This window comes from Phocoena sinus, chromosome 10 (assembly GCF_008692025.1).
Source record: "Phocoena sinus isolate mPhoSin1 chromosome 10, mPhoSin1.pri, whole genome shotgun sequence".
In the NCBI taxonomy this organism is placed as follows: Eukaryota; Metazoa; Chordata; class Mammalia; order Artiodactyla; family Phocoenidae; genus Phocoena; species Phocoena sinus.
In genome coordinates, this window is record NC_045772.1 from 36,615,668 (window position 1) to 36,638,735 (window position 23,068).

Sequence of the window (23,068 nt, forward strand, 5' to 3'; positions counted from 1 at the left end):
ATAAAATTTGGCTGGGTGCTTAGCTTCCCAAAATAAAGATAACATTTCTCAGCCTTCCTTGTAGCTAGGTGTGGCCAACAGTCTGGGAGCAAGCATGGTGCGGCAATTTCTGTGATATGCTCTTAAAGAGGATGGGAACACCCACCATTTACCCTTTCTCTCCCTCTTCCTGTTAGCTGAAGTGCTGATGTGATGCTGAGGCATCCTGGACCACTTGGACAGGGTGACACTACTGAGATGGCAAGGGAACAAAAGCAAAGGAGCACGGATCCAGAAAACCCATGGCGCCATCTTATCAGCGCTGGACTGCACAGGCTTAGATTGTTACATGAAAGAATAAAGTTTCTATCTTATTTAAGCCACTGTTATCTTGGCTCTTTGTTACAGTGGCTTAACCTGAAACTTAACCAATACACTTAACAAATCCTTAGAACAACCCTGTGATGAAATTAATATGCTGGGGTTTTCTTTTAATTCCTTACTGTGTAGGAAAATAAACTAGCAACATAGCTTTGTTTTATATATTCACATGTACCAGTGAAGAAAAACTAGCTCAAAAGCATTCTGTTGAGAACTGATTGCAACAATTTTTACAGCATGATTGGGGTTCAGGCATTCAATAAACTGTGCAGCACTCACTACCTAAAAAGCCACATGGTAAAGACTTTTCCAAGAGAATTGAGAAATTCTATGCTCTGTATTAGCTCAAGTTTAATGTTTCTACTCCCATTAAAATCTCTGCAATCTATTAAGCATTATAAGTACCAACAATTAGTCCCTTGGCTGAAAGAAAGGAGCAGTGGTTCACTAACTCTTGACTTAATTGGTAATCGATAGGGATGTCAGAGTTGTTTCTGGGGCATCTAGATCTTTGGATATATATATCCTGATACATATCAGCAGGCCATTCCATTCGTTAGGAACAGTTTCACACATTCAGTATTTGAATAACTGGTACAGAAATGTGTTGGAAAAAGCCCAGTTCAAATGCTATGCAAGCAACCATAATTTGAAGGATAAAACACTAAAAAGTGCCTTATGAAGAACAAGACTCTTTGGCACTATTTACTATGATATATTTCTACACTTAAAATGTACACTTCTTTTCATTCAACTGCTCTCTAGCTTCTCTCATCATTCATTGCCTAAACCAGAGAGATCACTGAATTAACAGCTTTTGACTATTCATTTATGCTTTAAAGGCTACTTTCTACTCAAGCAATAGATTCTGAGATTTACTAAAATAATTTTTTAAATCAAAAGCAGTAATGAAAAATATGCTCCATCTTCTCCTTGTATAGTGAAAAGTTTATTTCCTTAAGTGACTTAAGGACGTTCAAATAAGAATATGAGAACTGCTTGGCAATACCCAGATTATTTATTTAGTCTCTGTGAAGCTAAGGGTGACTCACACTTGCACGCACACACACTGATACCTACAGACACCATGTCAAGGTTCAGAGGTGGCCTTACCTCCAAATCTTTTAAAGGTATCAGTGTAAGCCTTGTGGTATTTCCTCAGGCAGTGCTTGGAAAACAGAAGAGCTAAACTATACTTATGTGGGATAACCTGACTTTCATTGCATGATGAAAAGAGATGATGTCCGTGCCAGTATTTTAGAATGTGGAAACCAGGCCTTTTTCTAAATTCTTACGATAGTCAGTATTTTTACACAATAGGAGCTCTAATTCCTCTGGACAAGTATAGTCAGAAACATAGGAAAACACTTCCCTATTCCAAATATGGAATGCTGGATGTTTCTAAGATAATGGTACTGCTCCCTGGCTTAAAAAAAAACAAAAATTATAAGTATTGAGTAAAAGAACCTCTTCTTCCTTAATACTGTGTGTTTTAAGGCAAGAAGCAAAGATATAAAAAGGCAGAAAAAGTAAACCGTCCAGGCAAAAGTATAAAATAAAATATTACCTTTAGCTGGGTTTACTTTTATCCCTGACCTATACAGCATTTCCTCATTCTGCCAGTCTCCGTTCCTGATCGCCGTCTTGAGTCCATAGAAAACAATTAACGTAGCTGTAGCATAAAAAATCAAGCTCTTGAGAAACCGCTTTTGGACTTTGACATAAAGGGCTCTCGCACCCACTGTAATGAGGAGGCAGAAGCCCATACTAGGAATATACAGTACTCGCTCTGCAATTACAAAGCCAACATAGAAAAACAGGTTCGTGGCAGGAACGAAGGGTATTATTAACAAAGATAAAGACAAAACAACAATGTTCTCTGTAGAAGGAAGCCGTGTTCTCTGTGACACATTATTTTTAATGCCATTTTCTACTTTGGATGGAAAGCTGGGCTTAATCTCTGAGTTCCGGTACTCCACCTCTGAATGGCAGCTATGTCCATTTGCATTCTGCTTGCCATTTGTTACAAATTTCCCGTTGCATTCTCTTTCTACGCTTGGGCTCTTCAAACCGTAGTAGGCAAGGAGGAGGAGTCCAGTATAGAAGGCCACAGTGTGTAGGTTTCTCCAATCACAAATTGTTTTGAGCAGAGGAATGGCATCCATTGACCAATCAAAACTGAGGGTATCTGGGCAGAGCAACAGCCAAAGGTTCTTGGTTGGCAAGTAGAAGAAGGTGAGTGTGCGAGCCAGGAGGCTATCCGAATCAGCAGCTGGGTTGTCAGAGTTGGAAAAGCTTGGTGGTTTGTTTCCCATCCAGTATAAACGGGCACCCAAAAGGGAAGTTCCCCAGAAAGTTAACAAACTAATGCTGAGAAAAAGAGACAAGTTCTTCCTCTGAAACCAAAAGAGAGGGGGAAAAAAATTAAGATCATCATCAAGACAACATAGGAATACAACACTTAGAGATGAGAAATACTTTAAATGGACAACTAAAATCAGAGCATTAGGTTTGAAATACGTGACTTCCTTTCCATCTCCTTTAAACATGCTTACAGATATTGTAAGCTTAAAAAAAATGGACTACGGAATTCTACTCTGCATATAACTTTTGATGAGTATCTTTTCTTCTTGTTCCTCTCTAAATACCAATAACCAAATCTTCAATTTCTTGACCTCTATAAAACGGGTTGAATACACTTCCCTCTTGAAACTGGTGTCAGGTCAAAATAAGACTACAAAGTGGAAGTACTTAGCACTGTATATGGGATATAGTAGACATCTAATAAATGTCTTCTTTCATTTTATAGTTTAGATTCTGGGGAAAACAAAGAGCAGACATGCCAAAAAATATGGAGTATGACAGGATTCTGCATGCCTCAATCGCATTTAGCTACAGGCTTTTCAAAAGCTCACTTTATGCCACCTTGCTTTTACAAAAGACCTAAATTAGTACCTATTTTCATTAACAACAACAAACATGCAAAGAGGATTTTCACTTTTACAAAAAAGGTGAAAAGTGAAAATAGGTTCAGCATTTGTTTTTGCAGGGAGCCATCTACAGAGGCAGTGCGTACCCCAGTGAGTGGCACCACCAAGCTCCTTCCCCAGGAGCTATACTCAGCATCAAACTGCCATCGCTTTAAACTGTTTCTGTGAGCATTTGCACTTTATCTTGATTTATCTGGTACATCCAGTTAGCAAGACGTGCCCTCAGGTAATAGCTTATTTGCTTTAAGCCATTTCGGCTTGCAAAAGGTTTCACAGGAACAATCTACTTTCGGATAGTAAAAACCATGGTATGTCTACGCCAGTCCCCATTTAATTGTCTTGAATCTCCTTGCAGAATTTATAAACTGGGTTTTCATCTGCTACCCTGTGCTCTCAGTGACATCAGTGACAATAAACATCTAATAAGACTCCTCGTGAATCCTAAAATTTTCATGTCGATAACTTTTTAAAAATAAAATGACTTTAATAATGGACTTATTTCAAGAGAAAGACAGCAAATTGTGAGAGGAAGGCCAAAGGGCATCCCTGTTAATGAGAAATTTCTGGCAAACTCTTTCAACCTGAATAAGAATTTAGTGACCTCAAATAATTTAAGTCCTGAAGAAGCAGTGGGGAAGGGGGAAGGATGGACACCATATCCCAACTTTAATGATCCACTGCTAATGTGATCTCTTACTGCACACATTCTGGCACTATATAAAACTATCTTCCTCAAAGACATTCAGAAATGTGCTTGGAACCATGCAAAGAGTATGCCAAATATTTAGTTTAAAAAACAATCTATAAAAGGCAACAAAAGCAAAAATAAACAAGTGGGACTACATCAAACCAAAAAGCTTCTGCACAGCAAAGGAAACCATCAAACAAAATAAAAAGGCCACCTACCGAATGGAAGATAATACTTGCAGGTCATGTGTCTGGTAAGGGGTTAATATACAAAATATATAAAGAACTCATACAACTTAATAGAAAAAAACAACCATCTGTTTAAAAAATGGACAGCAGATTTGAACAGACATTTTTCCAGGGAAGATATACAGATGACCAATAGGTATAGGAAAAGGTACGCAACATCACTAATCTTCAGGGAAATGCAAATCAAAACCACAATGAGGTATCACCTCACACCTGTTAGAATGGCTATCGTCAACAAGACAAGAAATAGCAAGTGTTGGCAAGGAAGTGACGAAAAAGGAACACTTTTGCACTATTGGTGGGAATGTAAAGTGGTGCAGCCACTACGGAAAACATTTTTGAGGCTCTTCAAAGAATTAAAAATAGAACTACCATATGATTCAGTAATTCCATTTCTGGGTATTTATCCAAAGAAAACTAAATCACTATCTTGAAAAGATACCTGCACACCCATGATCACTGTTCACTGCAGCATTATTTACAACAGCCAAGACACAGAAACAACCCAAATGTCCATCAATGGATGAATGGATAAAGAAAATGTGGGACGTATATACAATGGAATATTATTCAACCATAAAAAAGAAAAGCCTGCCAATTGCAACAACACAGATAGACCCTGAAGGCATTACGCTAAGTGAAATAAATCAGACAGAGAAGGGCAAATACTGTATGATCTCACTTATAGGTGGAATATTAAAAAAAAAAAGCAAAACACTGAGCTCATAGATTAAAGAAAACAGATTGGTGGTTGCCAGAGGCAGGCGTTGGGGGGATGGGCAAAATGGTTGAAGGGATAAAGGTGGTCAAAAGGTAAAAACGTCCAGTTATAAGATAAATAAGTCGTGGGGACGTAATGTATAGCACGGTGACTATAGTTAACAACACTGTATTGCAAATTTGAAAGTTGCTAAGAGAATAGACCTTAAATGTTGTTGTCACAAGAAAAAAAACAGAAATGTTTGTGTCTGTGGCGATGGATGTTAACTAAACTTACTGTGGTATTCATTTTGCAATATATACATGTATCAAATCATCATGTAGTATACCTAAAGCTAATACAATGTTAAATGTCAATTATACCCACCCAGAAAAGAAAAAAACCTTAGTCCACAAAACAATATATTTTGAGCATGTACAAGTTCTATTAAAACAGTGTCTGCATTAAACTGTCACTGGCCTCTCCTCCTCTGACTCTCCCTTGTTCACCCCAACTCTAATTGCTGGAAGCCACAGAACTCATCATGGATCATCTGCTCCATCTCTACTCTGAACTGAATAATCTCAGCAAGGATCATGATTTTAAAATTTATTAGTAAATACTAAGGACACCACCTTAACTTTCCTTCATCTCCATGGTCATTTATCCAATTGCCTGTTGGGCACACTCATAGCCACGGTAGGTACCTCAGACTCGGGATGCCCAAAATAGAAATTGTTCGTTAATATCGTATCACAGTAACACTAAATTCACAGAATTAACTGCCTCAGTGTTTTAAAAACATCTGTGGCAGACTTCTGCTCAAAATTAATTCACGTAATGTTATATGGAATTTTTAATGGTTGGGGGAGTAATACGTTCATTCATCACCAAACTTTCAATTGCAGGTCTGCCCTATCAAAATGCAATGTTTGAAGACTCATTTTCATCTAAGAATAACTTTTGCAAACTATTCTTTTGCTCCCCTGAAATTCTACCTAGCAAAAGTCCTAAAATTTCTTGATTTTAGGGAAAAAAACGCATAAAACCATATGTAAAAAGTTGTAATAACTTGTTGGATCAATCACGAAACTGAGTATTCTTAGATTATGCAAGAGAAACACATCATTTGTCAAAGACAAATCAGGCCAGGTATCAAGGTATCATAAAGGAGACAGATCTTGGAAAACAATTCAACTTTGTATTTGTACCAAAAGTCCATTTTGTAACTAAGTATTAACCAAGTGTTCTAAGTGTAATTAGGGCCATTCTATTACAAAATCTTCTGGCGGGGGTAAGCAGAGAGGATGAGCAGAAGGAAGAAGGTGTTACAAAAACCAAGCTGTAATCAGGCAAGAAAAGCAAGGGAGTAAGAGAACCTTGGGGAGGGAAATTAATCAGGTTTCTTTGCTAGCGTGAAACTCCAGAAGAAGTTAGCCTAAATAATTACATAATTCTATCTGATTCCTAAATATAGAAATGTCATAAGGCAAACCTACCTTATCCATTAATTTTTATTTTTGTATTTTTTTTGCGGTTCGTGGGCCTCTCACTGCCGCGGCCTCTCCCACTGCGGAGCACAGGCTCCGGACGCGCAGGCTCAGCAGCCATGGCTCACGGGCCCAGCCGCTCCGCGGCATGTGGGATCCTCCCGGACCGGGGCACGAACCTGTGTCCTCTGCATCGGCAGGCGGACTCTCAACCACTGCGCCACCAGGGAAGCCATATCCATTAATTTTTAATAAAAGCATCATTAACTTTTAATAAATTTCTATCAAAATAAAACAAGATTTAAGATATGATAAAATGATTCTAGTGTAATAATGCTAGAAGAATATTTAAGTATACTAAACTACAAAACAAAAATGTGAGTAATGAAAACTATTCAATGATAAATACTATATAAGAAGGCTAAGTGCTGAGAAAATGAGAAAAATGAAAAAGCATAAAAATAAAATACTAGCATGAAGTACTTTACATTTTAAAACATTTTCACATATAGTCTCTGATTTAAACAACTGACATAATAACTAAGATCAAGAGACATAAAGGTTGTGAAGTGAGATGCTCCATACACTCATTCTGCCATAATGGTGAAGTCTACAAGGGCTAAATAAATTATACTATTAAAGGAAAACTGAGCTAACAGGTAAAAGAAAATTGATGTTTAAATGTTTAAAGTAGAAGAGTTTCTAAAGCCTTGTGATAGGCTGATACTTTAAAAAAGTGGTAGCCAAAATTTGAAATTGCAACTTTCAAGTCTCTTTAATGCCTTCTCACAGAATTTTGTTTAAAATTATCACCTATAAAAATGGGATTCTGATAAAACCAAATCTCTCTTCTAACCTCACATTCACTATTCCTGTGGAGATGGCCTTAAAAGGTGCAAAAAAAAAGCATGAAAAGATTTTAGTTATTAATTTTAATCCTTACGTTCTGATTTATGGATTAAATCAAATTAACAATTTTTTATTGAGCTACAACTAGGAGCCAAGTGACCATACAATTAGCCTAGCATTTCTGCATTGTTTTGTTCTTGGCTTGGTGCGTCAAATAGATTCAACACAGTTATTTCAAAGATAAGGCATGAGAATTCTGATGAACTGCCACCATAGACTTGAAAGCCAAAACTAGTAAAAACCACATATAGAAGATGAATTCCAAAGGCTGGGAAATTTAAACATGATCTAAGTATAACCTTTGATTGGGAGCATTAGAAAATGATTGAAATTTAATAGCAAAAGCGTAATCAGTTCATTCAACACATCATGAAGGCTGCTTTATGTGGCAGACACTCTTCTTCTATGTGCTGGATATACACCTGTAAGAAGAAATGAGAGCCCATGTGCTCTTGGAGCTTTGCGTATTCTACTCTGCCTAGAAAAATACTTTGAAAGGAGAAAAATCTTAGTTGTTTTCAATGATAGTTTTCAAACCTAAAGGACCATCAATATCAATTGTGAGCTTTTAAAAATACTGATACCCTAGTCTGACTAAAATCTCCATAGGAGATTGTAATATAGGCAAGGCTGAGAATCATCACATATTTGCACAAGTCTAATTCTTATTACTACCACTAAAAATACTGTTGGACTCTGGCTTTCATTTCACAGTCTAAGGCATATTTCCCTCATTCTAAATGAAGAAACCATAATGAAACATAAATAATGCTTTCTTTCAGTCTCTGGGACAAATTGGACTCAGCATAATAAATGAAAGTCAGGCTATAAAGGAATTGAGGTCTTTGGAATAAGTAGAATTCAGGGTTGAAACATTCAAGTCTTGTTGCAACATTCAGAAGACAGAGGGTTTGTTCTCAGAAAAAAAAAAAGTGAGACTTCTAAGTATGAACCACAAAAAGCAAATAATCCAAGAGTAAATACAGATGTGAAACTACAGACAGGAAATTCAGAGAAAAGACAACAATAAACATTTGAAAAGATGCTCAATCTCATTAATAAAATGAAAGCTGAAGTGAAAAGAATATATTTCAAATGAACCTAAGTGAAAAAACAAAAAAAAAGAATTGGATATTAAAGTCCCTGAAATTGTGTTGAAATGACAACTATCGCACATTGTGAAAAACATAAATTGTACAATTTGGGTGAAAAATTTGGAAGTGTTTAGGAAAATTAATAATTTGTATTCCCTATCATTTGGTAATCTGGATTTAGTTACTCTCTAACAAAACCTCTCAGATCTAAATACAATGTCATCTAATGCAGCAGTATTTATAAAAGCAAAAATAAGGAAATAGCTAAAAATTTCAATAGAGCAATATGAAAATAAATTATGGTATGACCATATAATCTAATCTATAAGGTAATTAAAAGGAAGACCAGGGTTTCCCTGGTGGCGCAGTGGTTGAGAGTCCGCCTGCCGACGCAGGGGACACAGGTTCGTGCCCCGGTCTGGGAGGGTCCCACATGCCGCGGAGCGGCTGGGCCCGTGAGCCATGGCCGCTGAGCCTGCGCTTCCGGAGCCTGTGCTCCGCAACGGGAGAGGCCACAACAGTGAGAGGCCCGCGTAGAGCAAAAAAAAAAAAAAAAAAAAAAGGAAGACCATATATATAAGCTATATATAATATATATAAAGAGATACAAATATTTATATATATGCATACATATATATCAACATGAAAAATGCTATATAGCAATTAAGACAAACCAAATCATTTTAAAGTAACATGACTAGTGAATAATCATTGTGTAAAATATTCGTATCATAAAACCATATTGGCTATTCAGGAAAAAATACCATCTATTTTTCACAAATGCATACATATATATGTAAAGGTTTTTTGTTAGCTTGTTTTTGTTTTTTCCCAGTCTAGAAATAATTACACCAAACATGAGATGATGAAACCTCTGGGACAGGATAGGGCAGGGAGATGGACTGATGGATAAGAGACAAAGGGGGCTTCAAATTTCTGCGTAATTGCTATTTATTCACAGCCTCCCAAAATTTATTGTAAAAAACAAGGTTTGACAATTCGATGTGCCTAAACTTATATTTCTTGGGTTAAAAAAAAAATTTTTTTTAAATATGCAAATAATGTTAACAAATCTAAATTCTGGTCATAGGTACTTAAGTATCTGATGTGTTAGTTCCTATAATTTTCTATATTTAGTATTTATGGTAGCTATAATTTTATAATTGTTTCTTCATTAAAAAATACTTTTCCATGTCCGTATTCAATCTATCTACAATTATTTCGTGATCCTTACCTTAATTTTGCTAGAAAATCTCTTAATTTCACAATGCACCCTAGTTGGGATACAAAATTATGATAATATTACCCCAAAGCACTCTTTTATATCTGGGGTATAATCACTGACACATCTTTGAATCCCCAGAAGCTAATACACACTCTGACATTTGTAGGTATTCAAATAAATTATTCTTAAACTAACTCTGACCCTCAAATCAAAAGTCTGTTTATACCTATCATCTCACACATTCTGAATCTTGTTATGATAAATCCTCACTCCTAATCCCTTATGAAGCCTCATAAATTAAACAATATTGCACAACTCCAAGGCTATTTAAAAATAGCTTGTTGTCATCATATACAGAAACTTGGCCTTGTCACCTTTATATCATAACACTTTTTGCCTGTTTCAATCTTTCTCCATGAAAAGTACACACAAAAGCAATGACATATGTTCTGGAGGAACAGTTTTCTGACTACAACTTCATTTCAAAAGTAGAATTAGAAATGGGAAATTGCACCACTAAAAAAATTCTTATCAGACACATTTTATGTCAGTTATTGAAGGGACAGGGTTCCTTCATGGTTTAATTCACTATTTACTTACAAAATGATGTAAATCTGCTTTATGAAAGTCTAATTTCTCTAAAAGTTCAAATACATTCATCTTTTTAAAAATTCTTCTTTAACATAAAAAGGGAAATCAGACCTAATCTCCATTTCATTTTAAAGAACTATACATTGCTAATCACAAAATCTTACAGGGATTTTTATGGAACTGTCAAACACAGGAAATCATAGAATGGAAATCAGCTAAGAATACAAAGTTCATGGTTGACAATTTTATCTCTATTCTTTGGGCACACTAATCGAATACAAGAATGTAGCTACAGCTTAAGCAAATAATGAGAAATTTATCATAGAACATAAAAGTCTTTCCCACACATCACCTGAAATATGAAGGCAAAGCTGATGAGAAGACCCTGCCATATTAATTAGCGGTGATGTCTAGAAGCCCTGTGGTGATTTTCTCCTATGGGGAGTCTTTGACTAAAGAAATAATACAAGAGAAAAGCAAAAATCAACTACAACAGCTCCCCTCTCTATTATTCAAGGAAAACTGCCACTCATGATGGCAACTTCAATACTGTCTTCTGCACTCACAATTTGTGAGACATAAAGGAAACTGAAAAGGATTATTTTAGACTCAATGAAAGGAAAATGTAAACATTCTGCCTTAGAGTATTAAAACCATCATGAGACTCACTTTTTGGCAAACTAATGAAAATAAATTACTTACACATAAGGCCCATTTAATTCCAAATTAAGCCCTTGGCAATGATAGTAGAGTTGTAATAATAACGTAGATAAAAATCAGTATCTGAAAGTTATAAGAATAACTGAGAGAAAAGGCTACCCAGACATAACAAAAATCGAGCATTCCCTATTTTGTATCCACCATTCATCACTGAAGTCATAAGCTTTCACTTTATCAACAATATAGGATTTCTCCTCACTGTCCTCCTTTCTGAAATAGTTCTCACTGAAGACTCACTCCAAAACATGAATACAAAAGCAGATTTTTCTGAATGTGTGACAAGAAGGAATGCACGGCTAAAAGTATAATTAGAAACTTTTTTCTAGAATATATTCATGTGATTAATCAAAGTTTTGCCGTAACCAAGTTGTCAGGTAGTTCTGTTTCCCTTCAAAGGAAAAATGGGTTTCCTTATTAATAATTACCCTCTATACAACATCAGAAACTTTTTTCCATACCAACAGAAAAGATAAAAGAATTTTAATGTTTGCTTTTTCAAAAGCTATAAAGAGGTTCAATGGGTGGGCATATCCAGTCTTTGTGAGGAAAGAATTTAAAAACTAAGGGCATTTTAAAAAAAGTATGTTGGTGAGATACTTAACACGTTAGATTATAAGGAATTTTTTTCATTTATTCAAGCTGACTCTACAATACACCATAATACTTTGTTAAGTTTGGCCATCTATCAGGAAGTATTTCACATGTCCAGAAAAATATTTAGCATCTCAATAAAATCAGTTACAGATGGAAATTCACTGATGAAAATGTACAGATTTTTTTAGACCAGATTATAACTTACCCAACAAGGTTTTCATCAAGGGAGAGTATAGTTATATAAAAATCCAGAGAGTGTTGAAGCGTATTTCATGTATCTGATATAAGGAATGACACAGGATATTTATCTGAAGTTTAAAATCAAATATATTTGGATCGATTTGGTAGTAAAAAGCCACCAGAAACAACAGGATTTTTTTTTTCTTATTTCAATTATAACTACAACTATTAGCCTATTTGAAATCTCATATTTCTTCATATATATGATACTAGGTAACATCGGTAAAAATGGACATTTAAAATAGTTTTTAAATGTGATGTAAAGAGAAGAAACCTAAGACAACCATCTATTCTTCTTTCATTTAAGCGTACTTGAAAACACCTCCTTAATTTTACTTAAAATTTTGTTTTATTTATTTCTTAAAAGGTGTTACCTAGTGTTCACATCTTGATTTCGAATACCATTTTCCAATAAAAGAAACCAAGGTTCCTTGGAGAAATGTACTGATTTTAGGACTGGAGCAGGAAATATACAAGATGATCCTGGAGCATCTTGTAGTGCTAGAAAGTAAGAAAGTGCTCAACACACACACACACACACACACACACACACACACGCGCGCGCACACACACACTCAGGCAGCCACCCATGGGATATGGCAAAGTGCCAAAGGGACATAGGAGCTTACTTAAAGAGCTCTCCTGGCCGAAGCCAGAACAACTTGAGCAGTAAAATAAGTAGTATTGGGTTATAACCTAAAGTATAAAATATCCATGAGTCCATACTGATAAATGATATAATAAAATGATATGAAAAAGGGGGAGCAGGAGGGAATAACTTTACAGTAGAGAAACCTGAAAAACACTATCTCAGCCAAATGATCAAGGTCAACCTGAACAGTGATAAGTCATGTTGATAACGTGCCCTTCATCCTTGATATTACATGATGCAAATGTCACTTTATCTGTGTGCTTCCTCTCAAAACCCATAAACTCAGTCTAATCATGCAAAAAACATCAAGCCAATTCTAATAGAGAACATTTTTACAAAATATCTGACTAGGAATCCTCGAAACTGTTAAGGTTATCAAAAATAAAGTTTGAGAAGCCATCACAACCAAGAGGAGCCTAAGGAGACATGACAAATAAATGTAATGTGCTATCCTAGACGGCATCCTGGAAGAGAAAAAGTGCATGAGGTAAAAATGAAGGAAATCTGAAATAACTATGAACTTTATTTAATAACAACATATCAGCATTGGTTAATTAATTGTAATGCAGATACTATACTAGTGTGAGCTGTCAATAATAGGCAAAACTGTATGTGAAATATACGGGAACTCTGTTCTACTCAAGTTTTCTGTAAGCCTAAAACTGTTCTAAAAAAGAAAGTCTATTTTAAAGAACGGTTGTTACTAGAATAAAAGCTGCTAGAAACCAAACAAAATTAAATAGATGGCCTTTGATAGATCAATATCTGAAACCTACGAGCCAAGAAATATTAATAACTGACAATCAAAACCAACATAAGTGCCTACTAACATTTTACATGTCTTCAGAATTAAAAGGATAGAACAAAATGAAGTAAATGACCATTTAATTCAGGTTAAATGACCACAGTTGTTTATATGGATTGTATGAGAGATGATATACCAATTTCAAATCCTGTTTGGGTTTTGTCTGACACTCTACAGCTTCTATAGTTTACTAGAAACCCCCAAACAAGAAGCAAATATTAAGGAAAGGACGCTTCTAAACACATAGCTAGGGTGTTTTGGTTGGCATGGTGACCCAGTCTTCCTCATTAAGCTAACATGGGGAAATCAAGCAGTTAGCAATTCCTTGTGTACCCATGGCAAGCTGCTTCCAGAGCTAACTATTAGAAACTGAAGTACCCAAAGAGTTCAATTACTGAAACTGCAAGGGGTGTGCCACAGCCCCTATCCCATTATACTAAAAGCTAGCCCCTGAATGCCAGCCTTCAGAGTAATCTTGTTTAGCTTAAAATAAGGGGTTTAACACTTCCCACCAGGCAGTGCGCTATGGTCAAATCAGGTTAGCCATGAAACAATCCAGCCTTTATGAAGAAAATATGTGAAGAAAATAGCCTTCGTGACCTAAGAAACAAAAAAAGCTTTAAACCAAAGAAGACACCTCTCTATCAAAACACTTTTGGTTCTTATTAAGCTCCTTTGCCTATACTTTAAGATGACACCTAATAGGGGGAGAAATCAAAATAAAAGAGCCCCAAATTAATTGAATTTGGAAAAGGACCTCTTTTTCTATCCATTTCTCCTCAAATGGGTAACTGCATTGCAAATGCATTTCCTGCACCAATGGATTAAACAGCAACATTCTTTCAACTCTGTGTGGCTTTAGTGAGACAAACCAGCCATTATGAGATGCGTTCCAGTCTCATTAATGAGGTAAGCATGTGAGTCCAGCATTTTGGAAACATAAAGAGACAAATTATAATGAGACTTCACTCAGTGGGGAGGCCAAGAGACATCCATCTTCTCTCAAAGAGAAAAGACAGCTATTTAATGAGTGTGGGAGTTTTCCTGTGAAGACACAAAAGACACCAATAAGAAAAGGAAAATTTTATATATATGTGTGTATATATATACACACATATATATAAAACAACATACATACCTAATAGGTAGGTGTTTGTTAATAAGCATAAATTCAATGCTTAATGTCTTTACATGGAAATAAATGTGTTCCCATTCTATAATTACATTTGTCTTCTGCTAAATATGAACAGTAAATTCAATGTCAAAATGGATGAATGGGGCTTCCCTGGTGGCGCAGTGGTTGACAGTCCGCCTGCCGATGCAGGGGACACGGGTTCGTGCCCCGGTCTGGAAAGATCCCGCATGCCGCGGAACGGCTGGGCGCGTGAGCCGTGGCCGCTGAGCCTGCGCATCTGGAGCCTGTGCTCCGCAACGGCAGAGGCCACAACAGTGAGAGGCCCGCGTACAGCAAAATAAATAAATAAAAATGTAGCCTTTTATCTATATAATTCTCATGTGGATTTTGTCTATATTCGCAAAATACCCACTGATGTATGCAATAACACTTTTTTTTTGATTGAGAAACTGAGGTAGAGTAATTAGAGCCTTTGAAAGAAAATGTTCACTTGGGAAAACATCCATCAATTTTTAAAATTCATCTCTCAATATCTGGTGATTACAACCATTCAGAAATTCCCAGACAACACTCTGGCACATACTTAGGCATTATAATTATTAGTCATTCAGAGCAGAATTAAACAGAACTGGAATGCTCAATAAGAACACCTGAGTAGAACATTCTGGGTTTACTAAGCAAGGAGAACTGGGGTCATCACCTCTCCTCCCCTTTATCCTTGCCTAACTGAAAACAGAATAAACAAGTGCCCATGCCAGATTTTCAAGTGATCAGAGTAGGAAAGGAAGTTATGGTTACTAGAATCTACTACAGAAAAAAAACAAAAAACAAAAAACAAAACCCTCTACTTTCAAATCTTTTTTGGGTGGACTATTTGGTTTGTTCCCTTGAATATAGGAAGAGATGTGAGGAGTAGCAAAGTAGTGATATCAGCGGTAACCTAAGGCTAGTTATTTGAAAATACCTGAAAAACAAAATTTGAGTCTAGGGATGGGTGATGTGAGAAAAGACGAAAAATATAATTTTAGTTCTCATGAAAAGAACAGTCATCTCTCAACGTCTATGCATCTTATTACTCCGAAAGTGAAGTTCTTCTGGAAAGTAAATAGTAAACCTAGATGGCAATACTTATTATAAAGAAGTGGGATATCTTTTCTAAGAGCACCAAGTAATATTTGTACCATCAAATAAGCATTTTTAAATGCGTGCTTTTATTAGCTGAAATTAATCAAAAGGGTGACCTTCGATTATACTGACTTCATGAATAATAAACTAGTTGCATGTTTCATGTTATGCAGACACAGAAATGATTCATATAGCTGCCAAGTGGCCATGAGCCAGATGTTTGAGAACACACGAAAATACTAGCAAGTTTTCAGTTCAGATTCTGTTCTGATGGCCTCTCCAAGTGTGTCTTCTTGCCAGAAGCTTAGCAACTTAGCAAAATGCAATTTTGGGAGCCCATTGGTGGTGGCTACCAATCTAAACAGATGGAATTTTTGTGTAAATATTACCTACCAAATTTCTTTTATTCCCTCTTTTATTGTGAGATTTGAAATTAAATTTTAATCATATACTAACTTTTAAAGATTATATATGTGATCTAAGGTGTTTCAGAAAGTTCACAGGTAGCTTCACAAGAAGATTTTGAAACAGAAAGGAATTTCACAACTGTGAAACCCACGTAACTATAGCAGTATTTGTCTTCCACTTGAATAAGATTTCAATACAACCCAAAAGTTTGATCTTACTTCAAATTAGTTTAAAAAAAAGAATTCTGCATTTATTAAATACCTATCTTGAGGGCCATTAAAACTCTCCCCATTAATCTTCCTTTTTAAGTACGTCCAGCCTTTGTAGCTATCATTAAAGTACTAGATTTCAAGTCTGGTATTTTTTTTATTAAGATGTAGATCTTTGATTTTTAGCAATATCAATTTTAAAAAATCCTAGAGTTAAGATTTACTGCAAAAATCTCTCAATGAGTCTTCAAAACATATTTGGATAATTCTTTCAGCCCAACACAGCTCCAATTAGCACTAATCATTGCCATGCCCTAATTATTTAAAATTAAATAAATTGAACTTACACGTGCAAACATTTTGCAATTCACCCTGCACCCACTTCTCTTTTCAAGTTAACTCATAAGATTAGACAACTTGGTTTAATAGATTATTATCATTGGATTAGATCCAAAAAGCATTCGTCTTATGGGAATTCTGTCTTGCTTTAATAGTTGTGGTTTAGTGGATGCTCCCGAACTAAATTGTCAATCATTTTGATTGGCTCCTGGCCCCAAGAACCCTGCTGGGAGACAAGCAAGAAGCTTTTTTCCAGGTGTGTGACTGGTACTCAGTAAGTGTGGACGAAGCAAAGGGCAAGTGGAAAGGACTGGTTAAAATACCTGACTGGGCTGCTCCAGCTTCCGGCGCCATACTTAACATGCCCTTGTTCAAACACGTTAGTTATCCCTGTCCCCACATAATGTGACCAGTTAGGCACCTTCAATACAGCAATGAACCAGCAACACTTAGACAAACTCATGCAACCCATGCCACGGGCAAATCGAACATTAATAAAACCCACAGTGTATAGTAACACTGTGCTATAACTTTTGGTAGCCAGAAAATAATAAAAATTACAGGATATGCTTGAGTCTTTATTTAGCCTCTGTGACTCAAGCATTCCCTTTTAAGGAGTATCAGGAAATTCCATTCTCGAATAGGTTCCGTAACAACTCCTAAACTAAACACCCCAGATATTTTACAATGAGGATCATATTTCTCAATAAATCCATTTTTCTTCTATTCTGGACCATCAAATCAACCCACATTATCTTGTTCCTTCAATAATCTAAACAAATGCAGGTCATCCAAATGATACGCTAACGTGAGTACAAATTAAGCTCCATTCTATTTTTCCATGAGAGACCAGATATTATGAGGAAAGAAAGAATTGTGTGTAACTGCCTAATGAATTCAAACACCTGTTAAGTCATTTTATCCCTCCCAGATGAGGCCCCAGAATCTAGTGAAGAGAGCAGTGCCTAGAAAACAACATTCTATTTTGTCATTATATTTCACTGTGAAACGCGGGGCGAAATCATTTATTAGTAGGAGTAACACTAATTATGAAGGTTTAGTAAACATTTTACAGAATGTTTTTACATATATTATCTCCAGGGATTCTTTCTAAAACCTTGTTTGTAAACTTTGTGAATTTGTATTTTACGAAATGGTAGGTGGGGGATTCCCTGGTGGCGCAGTGGTTAAGAATCCACCTGTCAATGCAGGGGACACGGGTTCGAGCCCTGGTCCAGGAAGATCCCACATGCCGCGGTGCAACTAATCCCGTGGGCCACAACTACCGAGCCTGCGCTTTGGAGCCCACGTGCCACAACTCCTGAAGCCTTGTGCTCCACAAGAGACGCCATCGCAATGAGAAGCCCGCGCACCACAACGAAGAGTAGCCCCCCACTCGCCACAACTACAGAAAGTCCGCGCACAGCAACAATGACCCAACGCAGCCAAAAATAAATAAAAACACAATAATAATAAAAATTAAAAAAAAAAAAGGGTAGGTGGAACTCAGACTAAATGGGTTTGTCAGAATCCCAGAGCTAATGGGTAGAAGAACTAGGACTCAAGGTTATGTCCTTTAGGGCTTCCCTGGTGGAGCAGTGGTTGAGAGTACGCCTGCTGATGCAGGGCACACAGGTTCGTGCCCCGGTCCGGGAAGATCCCACATGCCGCGGAGCGGCTGGGCCCGCGAGCCATGGCCGCTGAGGCTGCGCGTCCGGAGCCTGTGCTCCACAACGGGAGAGGTCACAACAGTGAGAAGCCCGTGAAACGCAAAAAAAAAAAAAAAAAGTTATGTCCTTTAAAAGTCCAGGGTGCTATGCCCTACCCCTCCCCCCAACCAAACCACACAGTTCCCACTCTTCAACCACCATCTCCAGTCCTTCACCTGCCAGGTTCCTTAACCTGCTCTCACCCTCTCCAACCTCCAGCTGTTATCCAACATAAAAGACCATCACTTCCACAGGAGAGGCTCATAAAACCACAGATGGGTAAATGCTAGAAGAGGTCTAGAGATCAGAAATCTCTATTTGTAAAATCCCAGAACTTTGGAAATATCTCCTCAATGTTTATTTTTGCAGTGAGGAAATGGATGTCCATAGTTTAAATGTGCTCCCCAAGGACAGAGAGCTATTTGGTTGAGGTCAGGACCACAAATTTCATCTGCCTTTGTGTTTGTGGCAAGGAACTTGATCCCTTTGTTTCTATTTTTAATCACTACTCTGTAACAAGAAACTATAATGATTCAGGAATAATTATTAGATTCCAATGTCGTGGACCTAGTACTCAAAGCTGTCCAAAATTTGGCTCATCTTTACTACATAAACTTCAAAATTCCCTAAGTAAAATATATATATATTTTAATAGATCTCTATTGGAGTATAATTGCTTCACAACACCATGTTACTTTCTGTTGCAGAACAAAGCGAATCAGCCATATGCACACACATGTCCCCATAACCCCTCCCTCTTGAGCCTCCCTCCCACCCTCCCTATGCCACCCCTCTAGGTCATTGCAAAGCACCTAACCAATCTCCCTGTGCTATGCTGCTGCTTCCCACCAGCCAACTATTCTACATTCGGTAGTGTATATATGTCGATGCTACTCTCACTTTGCTCCAGCTTCGCCCTCCCACCCCATGTCATCAGGTCCATTCTCTATGTCTGCCTCTTTATTCCTGCTTTGCAACTAGGTTCATCAGTACCATTTTTTTTTTAGATTCCATATATATGTGTTAGCATATGGTATTTGTTTTTCTCTTTCTGACTTACTTCACTCTGTATGACAGACACTAAGTCTATCCACCTCACTACAAATAACTCAATTTCGTTTGTTTTTATGGCTGAGTAATATTCCATTGTATATATGTGCCACATCTTCTTTATCCATTCATGTGTCAATGGACATTTAGGTTGGTTCCATGTCTCGGCTATTGTAAATAGTGCTGCAGTGCACATTCTGGTGAATGTCTCTTTTTGAATTATGGTTTTCTCAGGGTATATGCCCAGTAGTGGGATTACTGGGTCATATGGTAGTTCTATTTTTAGTTTTTTAAGGAACTTTCATACTGTTTTCCATAGTGGTTGTATCAATTTACATTCCCACCAACAGTGCAGGAGGGTTCCCTTTTCTCCACACCCTTTCCAGCATTTATTGTTTCTACCTTTTTTGATAATGGCCATTCTGACTGGCCTGGGGTGATAGCTCATTGTAGTTTTGATTTCCATTTCTCTAATAATTAGTGATGTTGAGCATCTTTTCATGTGCCTCTTGGCCATCTGTACGTCTTCCTTGGTGAAATGTCCATTTAGGTCTTCTGCCCATTTTTTAACTGGATTGTTTGTTTTTTTGATATTGAGCTCCATGAGCTGTTTGTATATTTTTCAGATTAATCCTTTGTCTGTTGTTTCATTTGCAAATATTTTCTCCCATTCTGAGGGTTGTCTTTTCGTCTTGTTTTGGTTTCCTTTGCTGTGCAAAAGCTTTTAAGTTTCATTAGGTCCCATTTGTTTCTATTTCTGTTACTTTAGGAGGTGGGTCAAAAAAGATCCTGCTGTGGTTTACGTCAAAGGGTGTTTCTCCTATGTTTTCCTCTAAAAGTTTTATAGTATCTGGTCTTACATGTAAGTCTTTAATCCATTTTGAGTTTATTTTTGTGTATGGTGTTAGGGAGTGTTCTAATTTCATTCTTTTCCATGTAGCTGTCCAGTTTTCCCAGCACCACTTATTGAAGAGGCTGTCTTTTCTACATTGTATGTTCTTGCCTCCTTTGTCATAAATTAGGTGCCCATATGTGCATGGGTTTGTCTCTGGGCATTTTATCCTGTAACATTGATCTATATTTCTGTTTTTGTGCCAGTACCATACTGTCTTGATTACTGTAGCTTTGTGGGATACTTTGAAGTCAGGGAGACTGATTTCTCCAACTCCGTTTTTCTTAAGATTGCTTTGGCTATTTGGGGTCTTTTGTGTTTCCATGCAAATTGTAAGACTTTTTGTTCTAATTCTGTAAAGAATGCCACTGGTAGCCTGATAGGGATTGCACTGAATCTGAATTGCTTTGGGTAGTATAGTCATTTTCACAATATTGATTCTTCCAATCCAAGAGCATGGTATATTTCTCCATCAGTTTACATCATCTTTGATTTCTGTCACCAGTGTTTTATAGTTTCCTGAGTACAAGTCTTTCACCTCCTTAGGCAGGTTTATTCCTAGGTATTTTATTCTTTTTGTTGCAATGGTAAATAGGAGTGTTTCCTTAATTTCTCTTTCTGATTTTTCATTGTTGGTGTATAGGAATGCCAGAGATTTGTGTGCATTAATTTTGTATCCTGCAACCATACCAAATTCAATGATTAGTTCTAGTAGTTTTCTGGTGGCATATTTAAGATTTTCTATGTATAGTATCATGTCACTGGCAAATAGTGACAGTTTTACTTCTTCTTTTCCAATTTGGATTCCTTTTATTTCTTTTTCTTCTGACTGCTGTGGCTAGGACTTCCAAAACTATGCTGAATAAGAGTGGCGAGAGTGGACATCCTTGCCTTGTTCCTGATCCTAGAGGAAATGCTTTCAGTTTTTCACCACTGAGGATGATGCTTGCTGTGGGTTTGTCATATATGGCCTTTATTATGTTGAGGTGGTTTCCCTCTATGCCTATTTTCTGGAGAGTTTTTATCATAAATGGGTGTTGAATTTTCTCAAAAGCTTTTTCTGCATCTATTGAGAAGATCATATGGTTTTTATTCCTTAATTTGTTAACGTGGTGTATCACATTGATTTGATTTGGATATAGTGAAGAATCCTTGCATCCCTGGGATAAATCCCACTTGATCATGGTGTACGATCCTTTTAATGTGCTGTTGGATTCTGTCTGCTAGCATTTTGTTCAGGATTTTTGCATCTATGTTCATCGGTGATTATTGGTCTCTAATTTCTTTTTGTGATACTTTTTTTCTGGTTTTTGTATCAGGGTGATGGTGGCTTCGTAAAATGAACTTGGGAGTGTTTCTCCCTCTGCAATTTTTTGGAAGAGCTTGAGAAGGATGGGTGTTTGCTCTTCTCTAAATGTTTGATAGAATTCGCCTGTGAAGCCATCTGGTCCTGGACTTTTGTTTGTTGGAAGATTTTTAATTACAGTTTCAATTTCATAACTTGTGATAGGTCTGTTTATATTTTCTAATTCTTGGTTCAGTCCTGGAAAATTGTACCTTTCCAAGAATTTGTCCATTTCTTTGTGGTTGTCCAGTTTATTGGCATATAGTTGTCTGTAGTAGTCTCTTATAATCCTTTGAATTTCTGCAGTGTCATTTTTTTTATAAATTTATTTATTTATTCATTTATTTAATTTTTGGCTGCGTTGGGTCTTCACTGCTGCACGCGGTTCTCTCTAGTTGCTGAGAGTGGAGGCTACTCTGTTGTGGTGCACAGGCTTCTCATTGCGGTGGCTTTTCTTGTTGGGAGCACGGGCTCTAGGCACGCGGGCTTCAGTAGTTGTGGCTGACGGGCTCTAGAGTGCAGGCTCAGTAGTTGTGGCACCCGGGCTTAGTTGCTCCGAGGCATGTAGGATCTTCCCGGACCAGGGCTCGAACCCGTGTCCCCTGCATTGGCAGGCGGATTCTTAACCACTGCACCACCAGGGAAGCCCTTGCAGTGTCATTTTTGATTTCTCCTTTTTCATTTCTAATTTTATTGATCTGGGTCCTCTCCTTTTTTTTCTTCATGAGTCTCGCTAAGGGTTTATCAATTTTCTTTATCTTCTCAAAGAACCAGCTTTTAGTTTTATTTATTTTTGCTATTGTTTTCTTCATTTCTATTTCATTTATTTCTGCTCTGATTTTATGATTTCTTTCCTTCAATTGACTTTGGGTTTTCTTCGTTCTTCTTTCTCTAGTTGTTTTAAGTGTAGGGTTAGATTGTTTATTTGAGATTTTTCTTGTTTCTTGAGGTGAGATGGAATCGTTATAAACTTCCCTCTTAGAACTGCTTTTGCTGCTTCCCACAGGTTTTGGGTCATCGTGTTTTTGTTGTCATTTGTTTCTATGTATTTTTTAATTTCTTCTTTGATTTCTTCAGTGATCTCTTGGGTATTTAGTAGCACACTGTTTAGCCTCCATGAATTTGTGATTTCTTACAGTTTTTTTCCTGTAATTGATTTCCAGTCTCATAGCATTGTGGTCAGAAAAGATGCTTGATATGAGTTCACGTTTCTTAAATTTTTCAAGGCTTGATTTGTGACCCAAGATGTGATCCATCCTAGAGAATGTTCCATGTGCACTTGAGAAGAAAGTGTATTCTGTCATATTTAGGTGGAATGTTCTATAAATATCAATTAGATCTACCTGGTTTCTTGTGTCATTTAAAGCCTGTGTCTCATTTATTTTTTGTTTGGATGATCTGTCCATTGGTATAAGTGGGGTGTTAAAGTCCCCTACTATTATTGTGTCACTGTCGATTTCTCCTCTCATGGTTGTTAGCATTTGCCTTATGCATTGAGGTGCTCCTATGTTGGGTGCATAAACATTTATAATTGTTATATCTTCTTCTTG

General features: G+C 36.9%; 1 protein-coding gene across 9 annotated transcripts in view; it reads right to left on the reverse strand.

Moving 5' to 3' along the window:
• Nucleotides 1-23,068, reverse strand: part of TMTC2 (transmembrane O-mannosyltransferase targeting cadherins 2) — an 847,045-nt gene that overhangs the window by 643,352 nt on the left and 180,625 nt on the right. For all 9 annotated transcript variants that reach the window (XR_004351770.1, XR_004351769.1, XR_004351771.1 and 6 more), the window contains one exon: nt 1,928-2,756. Coding sequence is in view for 6 of the 9 variants with exons in the window: in XM_032645685.1 (XP_032501576.1) it covers nt 1,928-2,756 (829 nt within the window). In the remaining 3 variants the exon portion in view is untranslated. The remainder of the gene's footprint in view (nt 1-1,927; nt 2,757-23,068) is intronic.